The 15,984-nt window shown below is 38.7% G+C and overlaps 1 protein-coding gene across 1 annotated transcript in view; it reads right to left on the bottom strand.

Annotated features, from left to right (window-relative positions):
- The window catches only part of Rims1 (regulating synaptic membrane exocytosis 1), a 496,751-nt gene that overhangs the window by 130,183 nt on the left and 350,584 nt on the right, over positions 1–15,984 (bottom strand). Inside the window, exons 17-22 of the mRNA XM_023718668.1 lie at positions 13,910–14,066; positions 13,108–13,233; positions 11,495–11,557; positions 8,788–8,865; positions 8,376–8,489; positions 7,829–7,918 (exon numbers count right to left, since the gene is read on the bottom strand). Coding sequence (XP_023574436.1) covers positions 7,829–7,918; positions 8,376–8,489; positions 8,788–8,865; positions 11,495–11,557; positions 13,108–13,233; positions 13,910–14,066 — 628 coding nt within the window. The remainder of the gene's footprint in view (positions 1–7,828; positions 7,919–8,375; positions 8,490–8,787; positions 8,866–11,494; positions 11,558–13,107; positions 13,234–13,909; positions 14,067–15,984) is intronic.

A 15,984-nucleotide genomic window follows, 5' to 3' on the forward strand; every position in this document is an offset into this window, starting at 1 on the left:
AAAGGGACTAGGCCTAATATTTCAACTTTTAAACCATCTTTCTTGAATTGCTACCTTAGCCCACTGGATTTATTTGATCATCTGGACAAAGCAAAGCAGAACTGACAACAATTAAATAGGCTGTCTTCAGCCAGCAAGTACTAACTTCCAAATACCCTTACGAGCTTTTATGCAGTTAGTGTTAGAACTCATAAACTAAGCCGAGTTTCTGGGAAGACAGGAATGGAGAGAAAAATCCAGAAACAGAAATGTAGCAAAAGAAGAAATTGTGTGGTATGGTCTCTTCAATGTATTGTTGTATGTCTGTTAAATTAAAAACATCATCAACTTATTAAAAATGAATTATTTAAATAGTATTTAACTAGCTGATCCAATGTGAATGCTTTACAATGTTTCTTTTCAACTTTGTATTTTGTTCCATTTTTTCCTGGAGAAAATGTTTCTAAGGTAAATGAGACATACTAACAATTACAATGTTTCCTCCTCGAAGTTGTACTCAGATACCTTAAAACTTCTGACAGCATTTGAAAATATAAAAGTTGATTTATTTTTTTTCATAAAGTAATTTTAATTTGACAAGATTATTGGTAACCTTGCTTCCTGAGGCAAAATTCCAGTCCTTGTATTTATTTAAACATAGAAATAAAGGAAAAAAGTTAAAGAAAAAAGCTGTAATTATGAAACATGCAAAGAAAGCCATGAAGGAGAAAGGTGTACATTTAGAAACAAGCAATTGTGAATGCAAGCTGTTAAAAGGTAATTTTTGAACAAATGTTTAACATGGACATTTTTACACTCAAGTTCTTCTGAATATGCTGATAGGAAGTATGCAATAAATTCATTTTTTCCTCCATCATTACATGTATATGATGAGAACAGGATCAACTCAGACCTTATTTTTACATAAATACTGATATCACTTAAGTTTTCACATATTCGTGAATTTTAAATTTATCAGCACTATTTTTATGCTTTTACAATGTGTGCAACTCTTTCTCCTACCACACAGAAGGACCAAAATTGGGAGTGTTTCACTCCTTCTCTCCTCTTGCCTCCAGTTACTAAGAAACAGAAAATGTTTCTACCTCAACTTGTATTTTCATAGCATCAGGTAACATGGCAGGTTATGTGAGAGATTTTAATCACCAAGTTGAACTAAACTAGGCCTGTCTTTACTTAACTTTCCAACCAGGCCACCTATACATTAGTCACATGCTCAGTAAACTTTTAGGACTATCAGGTTGTCTAAATACATTAATGTTACAAACATTTTTTTGCTGAATAAATATTTGAAGATACTTAAGTAGTCAGAGTAAGTACAGAAGACTTCAATTTTTGTGGGGATCCAGGTAAGAAATAGTAAGAATTTAAATATGAAAGTCACAGTGAGGGAACACTGATGAGTGATAAAAGTAGGAGGGCCGGCCAGATAGCTCAGTGGATTAAAGCGCCTGCTTAGGGAGATGCAGGGACTGGGGGTTCAATCCCCTGGTGCTGTGCTGGCCCTGCTCCCGGGGCGTGCTGAGAGGGCGACTGAGACTGGGCATGGTGGTGCGCGCTCTTGTAAACCCAGCGCATGGGAGACTGAAAACAGGACTATCACTATGAGTCCAATCTGTGTAGGGAGATCCTCTAGATCCTTGGTGGTTGTAAAATACTTACTAACTGAAAATGCTGTCATCAGAGTTAACAGCACAACTTAGATGCAATGGCTGCCTCCAACAGGCCTACAACACACTACAAGCTAGAGGATCTCCCTACACAGATTGGACTCATAGTGATAGTCCAAATCTAAATAAATAGATTTTATTTATTTATCTTTTTATCTACATAAAAAGATAAATAAATAAAATAAAACAACTAGGATTCATAGGTTTGTGAAATCAATTAAATAACTTATATTGTGACCTTCCCCTTTAACACTGGGGGTAAAGCTTAAAACATGAATGGTAGATGTGTAATCAACACTTGCATGTGCACATATATCTTATTGGTGATAGCTTTTGGCAGTACATAGCTAATAATTTAATTATCTAAAAGAGAAGTTATATGGAAGCCATTTACTCAATAAAGATGACTCAAGCCATGAGGGACTATAACAGAAGCCAAGCGAAATGATATAACTATTTTTGTACGTATATACTTTGTTATTCTCTTTACTCATATTAATCCTTTTTTTTCAAATATTGTTTTAAACTGAATTTCACTTATTTTAATTAATACTGATGCTTGTACTATGAAACAAGCTTTATGATATTTATTTCAGGTCAATTTATATTTGATTTTTAGGTAGGAGCTTCTTTTCCCTTGGGCCTATGTTTCCATGGAGAAGGAAACTCTTTCAAAGAACACTTCCCTTCAATGCACTACAAGCAAGGAGTGGCTCATATAATAACAGGTGACTGACTTTCTGTTAAAGAATCAGGCAGAGGTGGCCTTGGCCCATTTTGGATTTTGCATTCAAATCAAGCTGTCTAATGAAAGCAAATACACAGCAAAGAAACCTGAAAGGCATCCTTGGGAGGTGAAGCCTGAGCTTGTGTTGGAGGAGTCTTATGTGCTTCAGGGAATTGGTTGACTTGGGGGTTGTTACTAGCAAACTGCACACCAAAGCCACGGACTGCGAACGTTCTGTACAGTTCTCCCCTCTCTCCGGTGTGTAGCTCTAGCTCACCACTACATCCGAGTTTGGTGGTTGTAAAGACAGAGTGTTTTTAAGTTTTTAAGTCTGTCATATCCCACATTAAACACTTACTAACTGAAAATGCTGTCATCAGAGTTAAAAGCACAACTTAGATGCAATGGCTGCCTCCAACAGGCCTACAACACACTACAAAAAACAAACACACTTAAATAAAATCAATATGGACAGAAGTATACAAAACTGGGTGCAACCTCCAAAAGAAAAGAGACTTCTCGCCAAATAACTTGGCAGATTAAAGCACCTGCGTAGGCAGACGCAGAGGTCAGGGTTTGATCCCCAGACTACCCTGCCAGTCCTGCCCCCGGCTCACACTGAGAGGGCAATTGAGACTGGGCGTGGTGGCGTGCGCCTGTAATCCCAGTTCTTGGGAGGCTGAAAGCAGGAGAATCACTACGAGTCTGATCTGTGCAGTGAGACCCTGTATATCCTGTCCTAAAAAAAAAAAAAAAAAAAAAAAAAAAGACTTCTTACGGTAAAAGATAAAAGGAATGGAGGTGGTAGTGGAGAAAGGCCTTATAAATAAGTGTTAAGGTATTTGAACATTTTTGAAGAATAAGTAGAATTTTTAACAAGTTTAATCTTTAACAGTGAGGGAACCTACTGAGAGAAAATAATTAGAATTCATACTTTTCACAGACCACAAAGGAATAAGGATATTTTAATTTTAATGGAAAGAAAGTCTGAGATATGTATAAAGTAATAAAGATGGCTGCTATAAAAACATTACACTGGACAGGGACGGGAGTGGAATTGTAGAAAGGCAATGATCAAGTGGCGGACCTGTTTTGGAGACATTGATGGGATTCACGAACTTACTGAACTGGCAACAGAAGTGGGAAGAGAAGTATTTTCCGACCATGTGGCTACTTATGTGTCGAAGCCATCAAAGAGGAGGACAATGTAAGAAGGGGAAGTCTTGTGACAAAGGCATCGCATGACAGATAACGAAATTGAGCCGGATATTTTCATACATTCAGTGTCTGGCAACAATTTAGAAATTTGGATCTGTTACTCAGGAAAGAAGCTCTGAGCTGACCAACCTCAGTAGAGATTTCTACTCACTTGAAATAAAGCAGAACTTCTGGTAGAAATAGAATTTAAAGGGCTGCATGGGTGGGCAAAGGGGGAAGGAGGGTGGGGCCCAGGAAATATCTACTTTTATGGGATAGGAGAAAAGGAGAACCTTGTAAGAGACAGACTGCTATATCGTAGTTGTAACAAAACGAAGACACTGACAGGCTGGTTACACTATAAAATGCCTCAAGAAGGGACTGAAACATCAGAGATACAGTGCCATCTGCAGGAATTTTATGATGCCAATAATAGAATGAGAAGAAGCGATAGTCAGACAAGTACAGACCGGCCCTCGAACAGCTTTCACGAAAGGCCAAGATTGCTATGAAAGCTACAGGAAGACACAGAGCAACCAGAAAAAGTATCCTCGGGGAGCTCTGAAAGTCAATCAATTATTTAAGCAATAATTTGGAAAGAATTAGGCATGATGCTGTCCATCTATAATCCTGGCGATTAAGGAAACTTGGGCAGAAATATCACAGGAGCACAGCAGGAAGCCAGCCTGGCAACTTAGTGAGACTCTGTCTCACAATAAAAAAAAAAAAAAAAATTTTTTCCAGTACTGGGGATCAAACTCAGGACCTTGCACTTCCCAGGGAAGGTTTATTCCACTGAGCTGTCTCCCCAGCCCAGCTATCTCCCCAGTCCCACAATAAAATTTTAAAAGAGGCCTGGGATTGCAGCTCTGTGACTGAGTACCTGCTCAGCATGTGTGAGGCCCTGGGTCCAATTCCCAGCACCCTAAAAATAATAAACAGCTTGGAAAAGGAAAAGTGAGTAGCAGGGCTGTAGACTGTTCCGAATCAGAGAAACAAGGGAAAGGAGTGTTATTGAGAAATTATGTTTCATGATAAACCCTTAATTGTTTGACTTCTTGAATGAGGGTAGTTCACTGTATTATGGTGATACATAAGCACTAGATTGCTTTTTATTAAAAAAATGTATTTAGTACAGGGTCAACAGGGTCTCACTACACAGATCGGACTTGTAGTGATCCTCCTGTGTTCAGCCTCCCAAGCGCTGGGATTACATGCCTATGCACCACCACGCCCAGTCTCAGTCCCCAGCTCAGTGCATCCTGGGGGCGAGGCCGGGACAGTTCACTGGGAATCAAACTCTAAAGCACTAGTTTTCTACTTGGGTAGCCAAGAGAACATAAAATGAAACAAGTCTTCATCTGAACCAACATCTTTGCACACAGCGCTGTACATAAGTGATCCCAAACTACTCTGCTATGCTGCAGGGGGACATCCCATAGGGAGAAGAGACACACCGATGGCTTCCAAATCCCCCAGCAATAGGATGGCACTGACTTGCTTTTGGAATATTCATTAAAGTACAGTGTTGGGTGTAGAGTCTTCTTTGACCATGAGTTAACACAATATTTCCTTTATTCTAATAGAAATTTAATGAGTACACTTGAAAAGTGACACTAAATTGGTATAACAACATAAAAATATTAGTGGAAATAGGTCCGAATCACTGATTCTTAACAGTCTCTAGGTCACAAGCCTGTGAAAATAATGTGCCTAGCCTAAGAATACGAAATCAATTTTTTCTTTAATGCTGTGTGTACTCTGGACAATATGAGGCCCTGGTACAATAACCCTTATGGCCAAGCAGAGGGAATGAGTGCTGGAAAACACTGTAAGCCTTGCTTTATCCACTCTGCATGTCATGCCTGGGACCTCAGACACTGTCTCCAGAGAGAACCAGTCACACTTTCTACTGCTTCAGAGCGGCTCATGTGGGCTGCACAAAAGGATATTGGTAGTCTCGGTCTTCAAAACCAATTAACACGTAAACTTCCTTTTTTTGATTATGGGACTCAAACTCAGGACCTTGTGCTTGCCAGGCAGGTCCTGTGTCACTGAGCAGCACCCCCGGTTCAACTTTCTTTCTTTCCTTTTTTTGGTCTTTTTTTTTTGAGACAGGGTCTCATTATGTAGTTCAGGCTAGCTTTGAGCTCACTTTGTAGCCCAAGCTGGTTTCACACTCACAACAATCCTCCTGCCTCAGCCTCCTGAGTGCTGGGATTACAGGTGTGCGCCACCAGGCCTGCCCAACTTTCGTAATTTATTTGACGAAAATTCATTATATATTGTTTTCTTCTTGGCAACAAAGTGGTTGCAATAAATTACAGGTAACACCAAGCCTCGTTGCCCTGACATTTTTAATGGAAAGTTTCGTTTAATTCAATTTATAGAGCAAACAGAGGTTTTCAATCCATTTTTTCTTCTTATATTTGAAGTACATCCACTCAGAGTTCCTGATACTTGTGAGGTAATAGTGAGTACTTTACTTTGTAGCTTGGCCTCTTTTGAAGTTATTATTTGAGCGATTAAATTCACTACCACAGCGATTTGTAAGTTCTATAGCTTCAATTCTACCTACACTTCACCATAAGGACAGATCTGTGCTGTCCAATACAGTAGTTCTAAGAAGGTAGCTACTCCAAAATGAAACTTTCTGTGATTGATAAATATACTTAGTATGGTTTAATATTTAAAAAAAAACCAACAGTATGTTAAAATGATGAAATTTTGAGCTACTGGATTAAAGTATTAAAATTAATTCCAACCTCTTAGCTGGCTTACTGGAAAACCTAAAAGCATCTATGTGATTTCTATTTCTAATAGCACTAATCTAGATGGGGATAAAAGATTGGGGGGCATCATGGAAGGCTGACAGACTGAGCCACTCTATAGGTATTTTAATACTAACCAGAGACACACAAATCATAATAATAACTATTATTATTATTATTGCTTAATGCTAAAAAAATTTCTTGATACTATTTATGTAATTACTGGCCATTAACATATGGTGAAACAGAACATTAAAACAATTTCAGCTATGATTTGAAAAGAGTTCACAATTATTTCACCTAAACTTTCTATGACAAATGTAAGCTTTTTTTTTTTTTCTTTTTCTTTTTCTTTTTTTTTTTTTTTGGCAGTACTGGGGATTGAACTCAGGACCTTGTGCTTGCCAGGCAAGCACTTATTCTACTGAGTCATCTCCCTGGCCCAAATGTAAGACATTTGACATAAATGGGCTCTCCCATTTTATTTATACAATTGAGATAAAATTTCTATGACAAGGATGTATCTGTTACAAATTGTACAAATACAAGAATGTAATTGATATAGTACTTGCACTTACTGTACAAGTCCAGAAATAAATATCTCATGGCCTAGAAAGATTGCTAGAAACCAAAATCTTTCAGCAGCCTCAGAAATGAGTTACAGTAGCACAACTACTGATTTTTTTGGAATCTGTAAAACAGTGGTAGGAAGATTTCCTCTGAGTGACTTCAAACCAAAAAAAAGAAAAAAAAGAAAGAAAGAAAAATGATAGCAATTATAACTAAGGTCATCAATCAGACTTAAGTTCATAACCATGGAAACAGAAGTAGCATCACCATGGAAAAATGAGCGCTTAAGATTAAAAGGCATAATTATTGAAAGCATCTAAAATAGAATTAGAAATATTTATTGGAAATCTAATTTAATCCAAAACATGGTTTTATATCAAGCAGTATGTTGATGAAAAAAAATACAGATGTAGAAGTGAAATATTTCATATAAATACAATTTCTTTTGTGTTTATGAATGTTTGCTGTCAAGCCTTCTGAGTGTATGGGAGACAGCTATTATCAGGGGGTTGAATAGGAAAGCGATCGTCTCTTGAGGTGAACCCCTACCCCTTGGACCTTTATCAGCATACTCAAGGTGCACTGAGTGTTATGTAAACAAAAGCACGGAAGCAACCAAAGGGGAAAAGCAGCAGCCAGAAGCAATTACAAAGCACATCACACCATTTGCAACAACATTCATAGAAATATGTGTATGTGTGCTCTCGGGCACACCCACATGCACATATCCCTACGTGGACACACAGAATGGGGGGCAAGGGGGTGTGTGTGCACAGGGAGCGAAGTGAACATGAATGGATAAACCTGTGAGACTCCCATGAAATCAAACAAAGTGCTTGAAAAAAAATTACTAGTACAAATGATAAGAAATTAAGAAAGTCTTTATTTGATACCTTTCTCGTTCTGGTGAATGCAAACTAGTATCTGGTCTCAAGCAGTTGGCACTAGCACTCCTAGCCCTGTCAAGGGAGGGCTGCAGTTCACTAGTGCCAGAACATTGCATCCAGCGGTAGAAGAGAAAGACAGAGGAAACAAAGAAAGGAAGACTGTTAGAGAATAAAGCATAAAGTAATGTCCTCGTCACATAAAATGCAGCGTCACTGTGATTCAATTCATAAGGGTGTGACAGAGCTGGCAGATGACAGTGCAAAATTTTGTTTAGAAAACGAAACTAAACAAAGATTATGCTCCAATCGCTTTGCATAATTTTTTTAGAAAAGGATCTCAGGACTGAAACGTGACACTAAATCACACCTACTTATGAAAAAACTGGACACAAGAAGCACTAAAACAAAATGCCTAAAACTTTGTTATCAAGAAGAGACGCCACACCAAAACAAAATGAAGGACATCCGAGGAGAAATAATTTCACAGTTCAACTCTTTTGGTTCACGACACCAGACAAGGGAGGTGGAAGACGCCACTTCCAGACGGTCTTACCTAACCAGTGTCTCATCAGTAAATCTCAGAGCGTCTGCATTAAAGCATCCGCGTTGGAGGGAAGCATCCTGTCTAGTCACTGACTTGTTCTCTGTATGTGCAGGCAGAAGCGAGCTTCGCAAATTAAAATTATACACAAATAAATTATCATGGTATCAACAAGAAAGACAGGACATAAATGACAAAGTAAAAACCTGGATTTCTAACATTTGAGTTAGTAGGCTTCATTTAAGCATGAGTGTAAAACTAAGTTTTATAATTTAAAAAAATTCTAAATATCAGTAACTTAATGTTTCTCACTGTATAATTTTGAAGAATGCTAATGCATTACAATAAATGTAAATGCTTTATTTTTATTAGGCAAGGGACTAGGGATGACACTCTAACTACCTTTCACTACCATGGCTCTTACCTGTAAAGGTTCCAGTGAGAGCCATTCTGCAATAAAGACATCTTGGGTGGTAATGTTTTATAGGACCTATACAGGGACCTTGGGTGTGGCAACACAAACATACAGGAAACAAAAATACACAAGAAGCACATTTTACTCAGACATTAAGAAAGGAGAAGGTCTATAAAGCTAGGCTGATGGACCCCTGGTTTTCGTTTCTCAGCAAACTGATAATTATTTGAAGTGGGATTAGCCTAATACATGAAATCGTATTTATCTGACTTCACAATATGTGCTCCGATCTATAACTGCATTAGAGAGAAAAACATCTAGGAACCAAATTCTATGATTTCTTATTAACCAAAATTTAAATGTCTGCTGAACAACTGATTTGTTACTATGCTTCTTTTATGGAGGTATACTACAAGGGCAGATCAAAGAACATACACAACAGGCAAAGTGCTGATTCGGCACCACCAGAGGAAAGGTGGTTCTGAGCTTGGGCTGCCGGGGGACCCGGCACGAGCTGGCACGGGGCCACGTCAACCAGTGTCTGCATTTACATCCAATTGTGGGTGAAAGTTACCCTGGAAACTAGGGAAAGGGGGCATCAGCGGCACAGCAGGGTATGAGTTCTGAAAGGGCAGATACCACCGTTGATGTCATCTGAATGCCTTAAAATCTATCAGAGCTTTCTGGACCACTGTGATGTGTATGTGTGTGTGTGTGTGTGTGTGAGATGTGTGTGCGTGTGATGTGTGTGCGTGTGCGTGTGCGCGTGCGCGTGTGCGCGCACACACAGAAGTATGTGCTGTAGGAATATAGAAAATTGAACTCATGTTTTTCTCTGCCTCCTTTTTAGAATTACACATTTAAGAATGACAAATAAGTTTTTGAAAATTCAAAATAAAGTGACAGCTGGTGCAATTACGCCTGTCGTAAAAGTGCAGTTAGCAGCTGTTGAGGAAGAAGCTCAGAGCCTTACGGCTACTAAAAAGTACCAGGAAAGAAAAGGAAGGAGGTGACCCTAGTGACACACGTGTGAGGAGCTGCACAGCAGGCTAGATCCGGTTCCCGTCTTATCTCGCAGCAGCATCAATCATAGGGCTTGATCTGTTCAGCCAAAGATTCATCTCTTTTTATATTATATATGTATATATGGCTGCCAACCTCGACGAGGACCTATAAATTTAACATATTGTTTCTACTAAACAGATAAAAATATATGGAGGTCAGAATTACTCAGCAAAGCAGCGATCTTAAAAATCAGATTGTAGGAAACTACACAACTATTATTATTATTATTATTATATCACCCTGATTTTTCAGCTCTCCAAGTACAGAATAAGGAAAAGATAAAATATCTAGAGTTCGTGTACTTGAATGGCTGTTATGAGTTAGCAACAGATACACACAGGCTGTCAGACAACAACCAGGCTCCGTAATAAACACATAGCATTTGTGAACATGTTATTTTTTTCTTTTCATATGCCAGGTATATTGATAAATATTAGCTTTGATTTTTTTTTCTGTTTTCTTTTCCCCCACAGGTGTAGTTATATCAAGAAAAATAGGAGGAAACTTGTAGAATCAGTACATGAGCTATTCTGATTTAAAACCATGTATGTAGAACAACAGTGAGTCATAGCCAGGACCGCTTAATATTACTATGAGTTTGAGTGACTTTCATAATATTTATAGCTTTATGTTTTTTCCTCAGTTATCAAGCAGAATGAATGTTTCCTCACTTTTTCCCGAGGGGTGCCGGATAAGGCAGCAGTTATCAGGAGGATAACCACAGACACCATTCTTTGCACCCCAAGTGTCAGCCATACCTCTTTCCTTCTCTTTCCTCTTACTTCTTATCAGCTATAATATTTGTAACAGTTTGTCTGTTTATCCATTGCTTCCATAATCTCCTACTTCCCTGACACCTATTAGCTCCATTCAAGAGGACAATAAATATGAATGTATTAGAATCTACTAGTAATCTGTAGGATGTTTTTCTTTGAATATGAAACTCAAGGCATGATGAAACCAATACGAAACAGAAAAGCTCATGCTTTTCTGATATAAAGGCTGATGTTCTATACTATTTCTCCTGATCCCTAAGGAGCCGTCTTACTGTTACGTGTCTTCATAGCAAAGTTTATAAGGCAACTTTTCTGGACTGGAAGGCGTTGAGGAGTTAACAGGCCAAACACCCTCAGACTCTATCAAGAAGAAAGCTAAAGTTCACACGTTAAAACTGAGCTGATAAAGATTTAAATAATGGCAAACAGAAGGTAAACGAAGATTCCAAAAGGAAATTAAAAAAGGCTAAATCAGAGCAAAAATTACATGAAAAAAGGAATACTGCCATGCAGAGAAGGCCAGAACTCTAGTGACTAGACAGGTCAGCACATGCACGGGGCATGGGAAGGCGCCCGCGTGAGCACTCAGAACTGGAACCATAGAAACTGGTTCTTCAGGTTTTTTTTTTAAACAGTTCCACCAAGGGCTCCTCCAGAGTCTGGATTTTTCATCATCCAGGGAGCAATGTAGACTGCCTGGATTCAATTTGCAACCTGTTTTATCATAGCATCCACAGAAAACAAAAATAATGCTGGAGTACTTGGGAAGTTTATTTTACCTAGTTGGGACAATAGCACTAAGGGAAAGACCGAGAGTAGTATACTGGAAAGCGAGTCGTCACACACAGTCGCCGTCACCGAATCCCTGTATTTACCTGGTAGTGTGAAGGCATTCTGCACTTCGTCCTCGTTTTGCTCTGGGCAGCATAAGGAGCTCACTGCACAGACAGGATGGGTGGTGAGTGAGACAGATAAATCATGGAGCATTAAATGACATGGTTATGCCAATGGGGTGCCAATGGAAACATGGAAAGGGAAGAAACCACATCGTCTGCACTGGCATCTTTGCTTGAGAGGTTAAACAAAAATAAACGTGACAGCATTTTAAAAATTTAAACAATAAAGTACAAACATTATGGTTGAGGTCCTAGTTGTTGCTGATTTGCTCTTGTATTCCAAAATGATTTTATGGAATATAAAAACAAACAAAAGTAGACTTTCCCACAATAAGGTACACAAATTCATTTGCATGTATGGACACCTGGGTATTTAAAACGCACCAATTTGGCCTTTCTGATACGAATGGGAACCCTGTAAGTCTTCATTTCTCTTTTAGCAATGGAAAACATGGTAGTTTTCTTGGCTTCAATATACACTGAAAACAAAATGTAGTGTCACATCATGTCTTTTCCTCAACCAACACAGCTAGAAACACAGCTGATTAGAATTTTTATTTTAAAACTGGTACTTTCTCTGTATACAAGTTCTTTTCATGGTATTGATTGCCTTGGCCAAGCAGTCCTTTGTCCCCTGCTCCCGAATTCATGGAGCTCCATGTGAATACTGATGAAGTGCCCTGAGTTGGCTCAGCACAAGCTGAACAGTCTAGAACCTCATCCTAGAAACAATCCCCCACACTGGCACCCCGTGGGACTCCCACAGGAGGGTGGCGTGCAGGTCGGAAAGAAGTTCAGCTCATCCCTTGTGTCCCTGACCGGTGCTAAAAATCATTCAGCACCATCACTCTTTCCCTACTCCTCATTGAAAATTTTCCCTTTCAAAAACTCAGAAAAGAATACTTAAGAAGGTGGATGTTATGAAACTTTGAATCTGACCCTGACTAGACTAGCAAAACAAATGCTGTGCGTAAATACTTGAAAAACAAACTCTGCAGGCATGCAGTATAGCAGACTAGTAATGGAGATTTCTAGTAACTGTTTCCTGGAATATTAGCTAATAAATAAGTGCGGAACTAAAGTACAGAACCATACAAACAGAACCCATGTTAGTATATTGTACTTTACAGACATTTATGGGAAAACATATAAAAAAAGAGATTAACAAATTATTGAAATTCTCACTGGTAATTTGCACTATTAACTTTCTTTCAGGTGACTTATAGCCAAATTAAGTTACACATAACATAATTTTTATAAATATAAGAATAGCATCCCAAATACAGCGACCCATAAAAGTTTGGAAAATTGTTCACGTGGCTTACTTTTAATATTTAAGTCAGATCTAAGTCAGCAATGTGCAGTGCCTTTAAATATTAAGCCTGACTTAGCAAAAAACAATTCATATGTAACGTTAGTCAAATGGTTCCTACAGCTGCATTTGTGTAGGAATAGTCAATAATTGTTTCCAAGAGAAGTTCAGTTTTGAGTGATAAATTAGTTTTGATCCTATTCTGTGCCACAATGTTAGTAGGGATTAAAAGAGAAAAATGAGAAGTTCCTCATGTTGGCATCATGCGTGCGACAAGTACCTGTCTTGCTCTGATAGATACTGAGCATCCACGTCCCTGCGTCTGTGGTCAGCTGGACTTCGCGAGGCATCATGGTGTCTGGTTGGAGAACGTGACCTTCTTGTTGGATGAATTTCATCTAAGCTCCTGAAAGCGTTGCAAAAATCCATGTGTCAGCATCCTTCATCCTCCCCAAAGAGGGAGACAGGCAGAGGAGAAGGGAGTGAAGGCAAGCGTGCGCGGGGTGGAGCAGCGACAGCAGAGCAGACCCTGCTTCGAGCAGAGCAGAAGGCGAGTCTCTGCCCTAGCTTTCACCTCTTTCACATTTCTCCAGGCTTCCTTCACCCCGCTGCCCATAAAGGACCAGGATTTTCATCTGCGCTAACCTACAGCAGCTTATTTGAGAGTAAGATACAGAAGCTCTATAACAGATACTTTTTTGTGGATTTAAGGTGCTTCTAGGAGATATCGGAGCCTTTAAAATACACCCTACCTCCTCATCACCTCCTCTCTGCCAATTCACTCATAATACTGATTCATCACTGTTCAATTTATCTAAACAGGAAAGAAAACTTGCAGAGATAGGACAGTAGCCAGCCCAAAGCTATGCCGAGGACAGAGACCTAGTCTCCTCTCTAGGAAATTCATTGAGATAACAGAACAGGAATTGTAGGGTAGAGAACAAATCATTTTGCTTATAAATAATTGTGACCAAGAAAACTTGATTGAACTAAGGTCATTCCATTCCAGCAAGCCTTGCAGCAATGGATGTCACTCGACGTGAAAAGTCCTGCAGAGAAAGCAGTGCCCGCCCCAAGCCTACCTCTGTAATGGCACATTTGGTAAACGTGAGCGTGGCCGGCCCTGGTCATCGCCACGATGAGGAGACACGGAGCGCGAGCGGTGGTGCGCAGCTCTCTGCTGCTCCGGCACAGTTAATGTTATTGATTTACTTTCTCTAGCACTGGACCGATAGCCCACTGGCGAGAGAACACACACACACACACAAAGCGTTAGGCTTCTTCTACACTGCACGCAAGAACACAGAGAAATGAAACTACACGAAATGCAGTTATCAGCTCAGTGAAATCAAATGCCATGCGATGACTGGGCTCCCGCTCGAGAATGTTAAGCATAAATGCGCAGGATGTAACATGCAAATGCGCACCAACGTATTGCAGATTGGCTCCAGTCTACCATGGAGATACTGAGTGAGCGTGGTCGGTGACGGCTCACCCATCATGGCGAGATGAAACGCTACCGGCACGTGCAGTATGAAATGACTTGGACAACAGAAGTGAAGCATTTGACAGGGAAGCATCACTAACACACCAGCGAATGCTTAGAAAGTCAACGCCTCTTTAAAATTAAATATGTTCTCTCTTTGAATTTTTCCTTTTAAAGGATATATTATTTTAGCTGTGTTACTTATGAGTCAAAACTATATCAATTTTAAGCAAACAGAAATATCAATAATTTTAATTAACAAAAAAGAATTACATATATTTATAATCACAAAGACTGGTTTTTTGGTCTGTAAAATTTTGGAAAACACAGATAATACTCTCACTCTCAAATGTAACCATTATATGTGTGGAGAAAATTATGGCAATGATACAGAGAATATCAATCACCCCAAAATATCAAAGCTCCTCTGGACATCTATAACAGTGTTAGAATTTGGCTGATTACGTATATGACTAAACTCACATACTTAATATAACTGCATTACAAAAATCAACTTGAAAGGCCACTTCTCCCTTAAAGAAAAATAATTTATATTACCCTTAAAGAAAAAAATATATATTATCTCTGATGTGGTTAAGATAAAATAATAATCTCAAATCCATACTAAAAGTTGAGTCTGATATTTTTTCCACAATGGTCATTGCTCTAGTTAATAACATGAAAAAATTTTAAAAATGTGTGAAAGCAAACTAATTTTTACACTTACAATTACATAAAATATACATGAATCACAAGATATTAAAATCACTGGGCAACTCAAAGTTTTGTTCATCTTTAACATCATAATTGCAATAGTATTTTTTTTTTTTGCTATAGTATTTTGAAAACACACCAAGAAATAGCATTTTTTAAGACAGACTAATGCCTTCATGGCTTATCTGCTGTAAGTACATTATCTTCTAAGTTAAAAGTATGAAATCTTTTTTTTTTTTTTTTTTTTTTTTTTTTTTTTTTGGAGCCAAGGATTGAACTCAGGCCCTTGTGCTTAACAGGGAAGCGCTTATTCTACTGAGCCATCTCCCTGGCCCTTGAAGTATGAAATCTTAAACATTTCATAAAGGGCAGTCTGATGGCACTGACACTGAAGCAGCCCAACTGCTTTGCCACTATAAAAGCATCATGACAGTGGTCAAAAACATTAACCAAAAATAAAAAATGTCACGCCTGTAGGCACATTACTTTTAGTCTAGTCTCCAATACTATGAATTGAGCTTTTCGTCTGAGTTCTGCATAGAAAAGTTTTGTTGTTCAGATATCTAAGTTGCAACATTAAGGCGAGAGAAAGTCAAACAATATATTTCATTACTCATTATTTTTAAAATGATAATTTTCTATATTTGTATATGTGTTGGGGTTTTTTTTTTTTTTTTTTTTTTTTTTTTTTTTTCCAGGACCGGGGGCAGAACTGGGGGTTGAACTCAGGCCCTTGCGCTTGCCAGGGAAGCACTTATTCCACTGAGCTATCTCCCCGGCCCCCTAATTTTCTATATTTGGGTAAACATTTTTTTATAATTTTTATATAATTTTTTTTTTGTATTTTCGGGAAGGGTCTACAGGGCGTTCAGGGTCTCACTACCAGATTGGACTAGTAGTAATCTGCCTGTATTCAGCCTCCCAAGAGCTGGGATCACAGGCACGCGCCACCATGCC

The sequence above is a fragment of the Octodon degus genome, unplaced genomic scaffold, assembly GCF_000260255.1.
Source record: "Octodon degus isolate 3935 unplaced genomic scaffold, OctDeg1.0 scaffold00061, whole genome shotgun sequence".
Lineage (NCBI taxonomy): Eukaryota > Metazoa > Chordata > Mammalia > Rodentia > Octodontidae > Octodon > Octodon degus.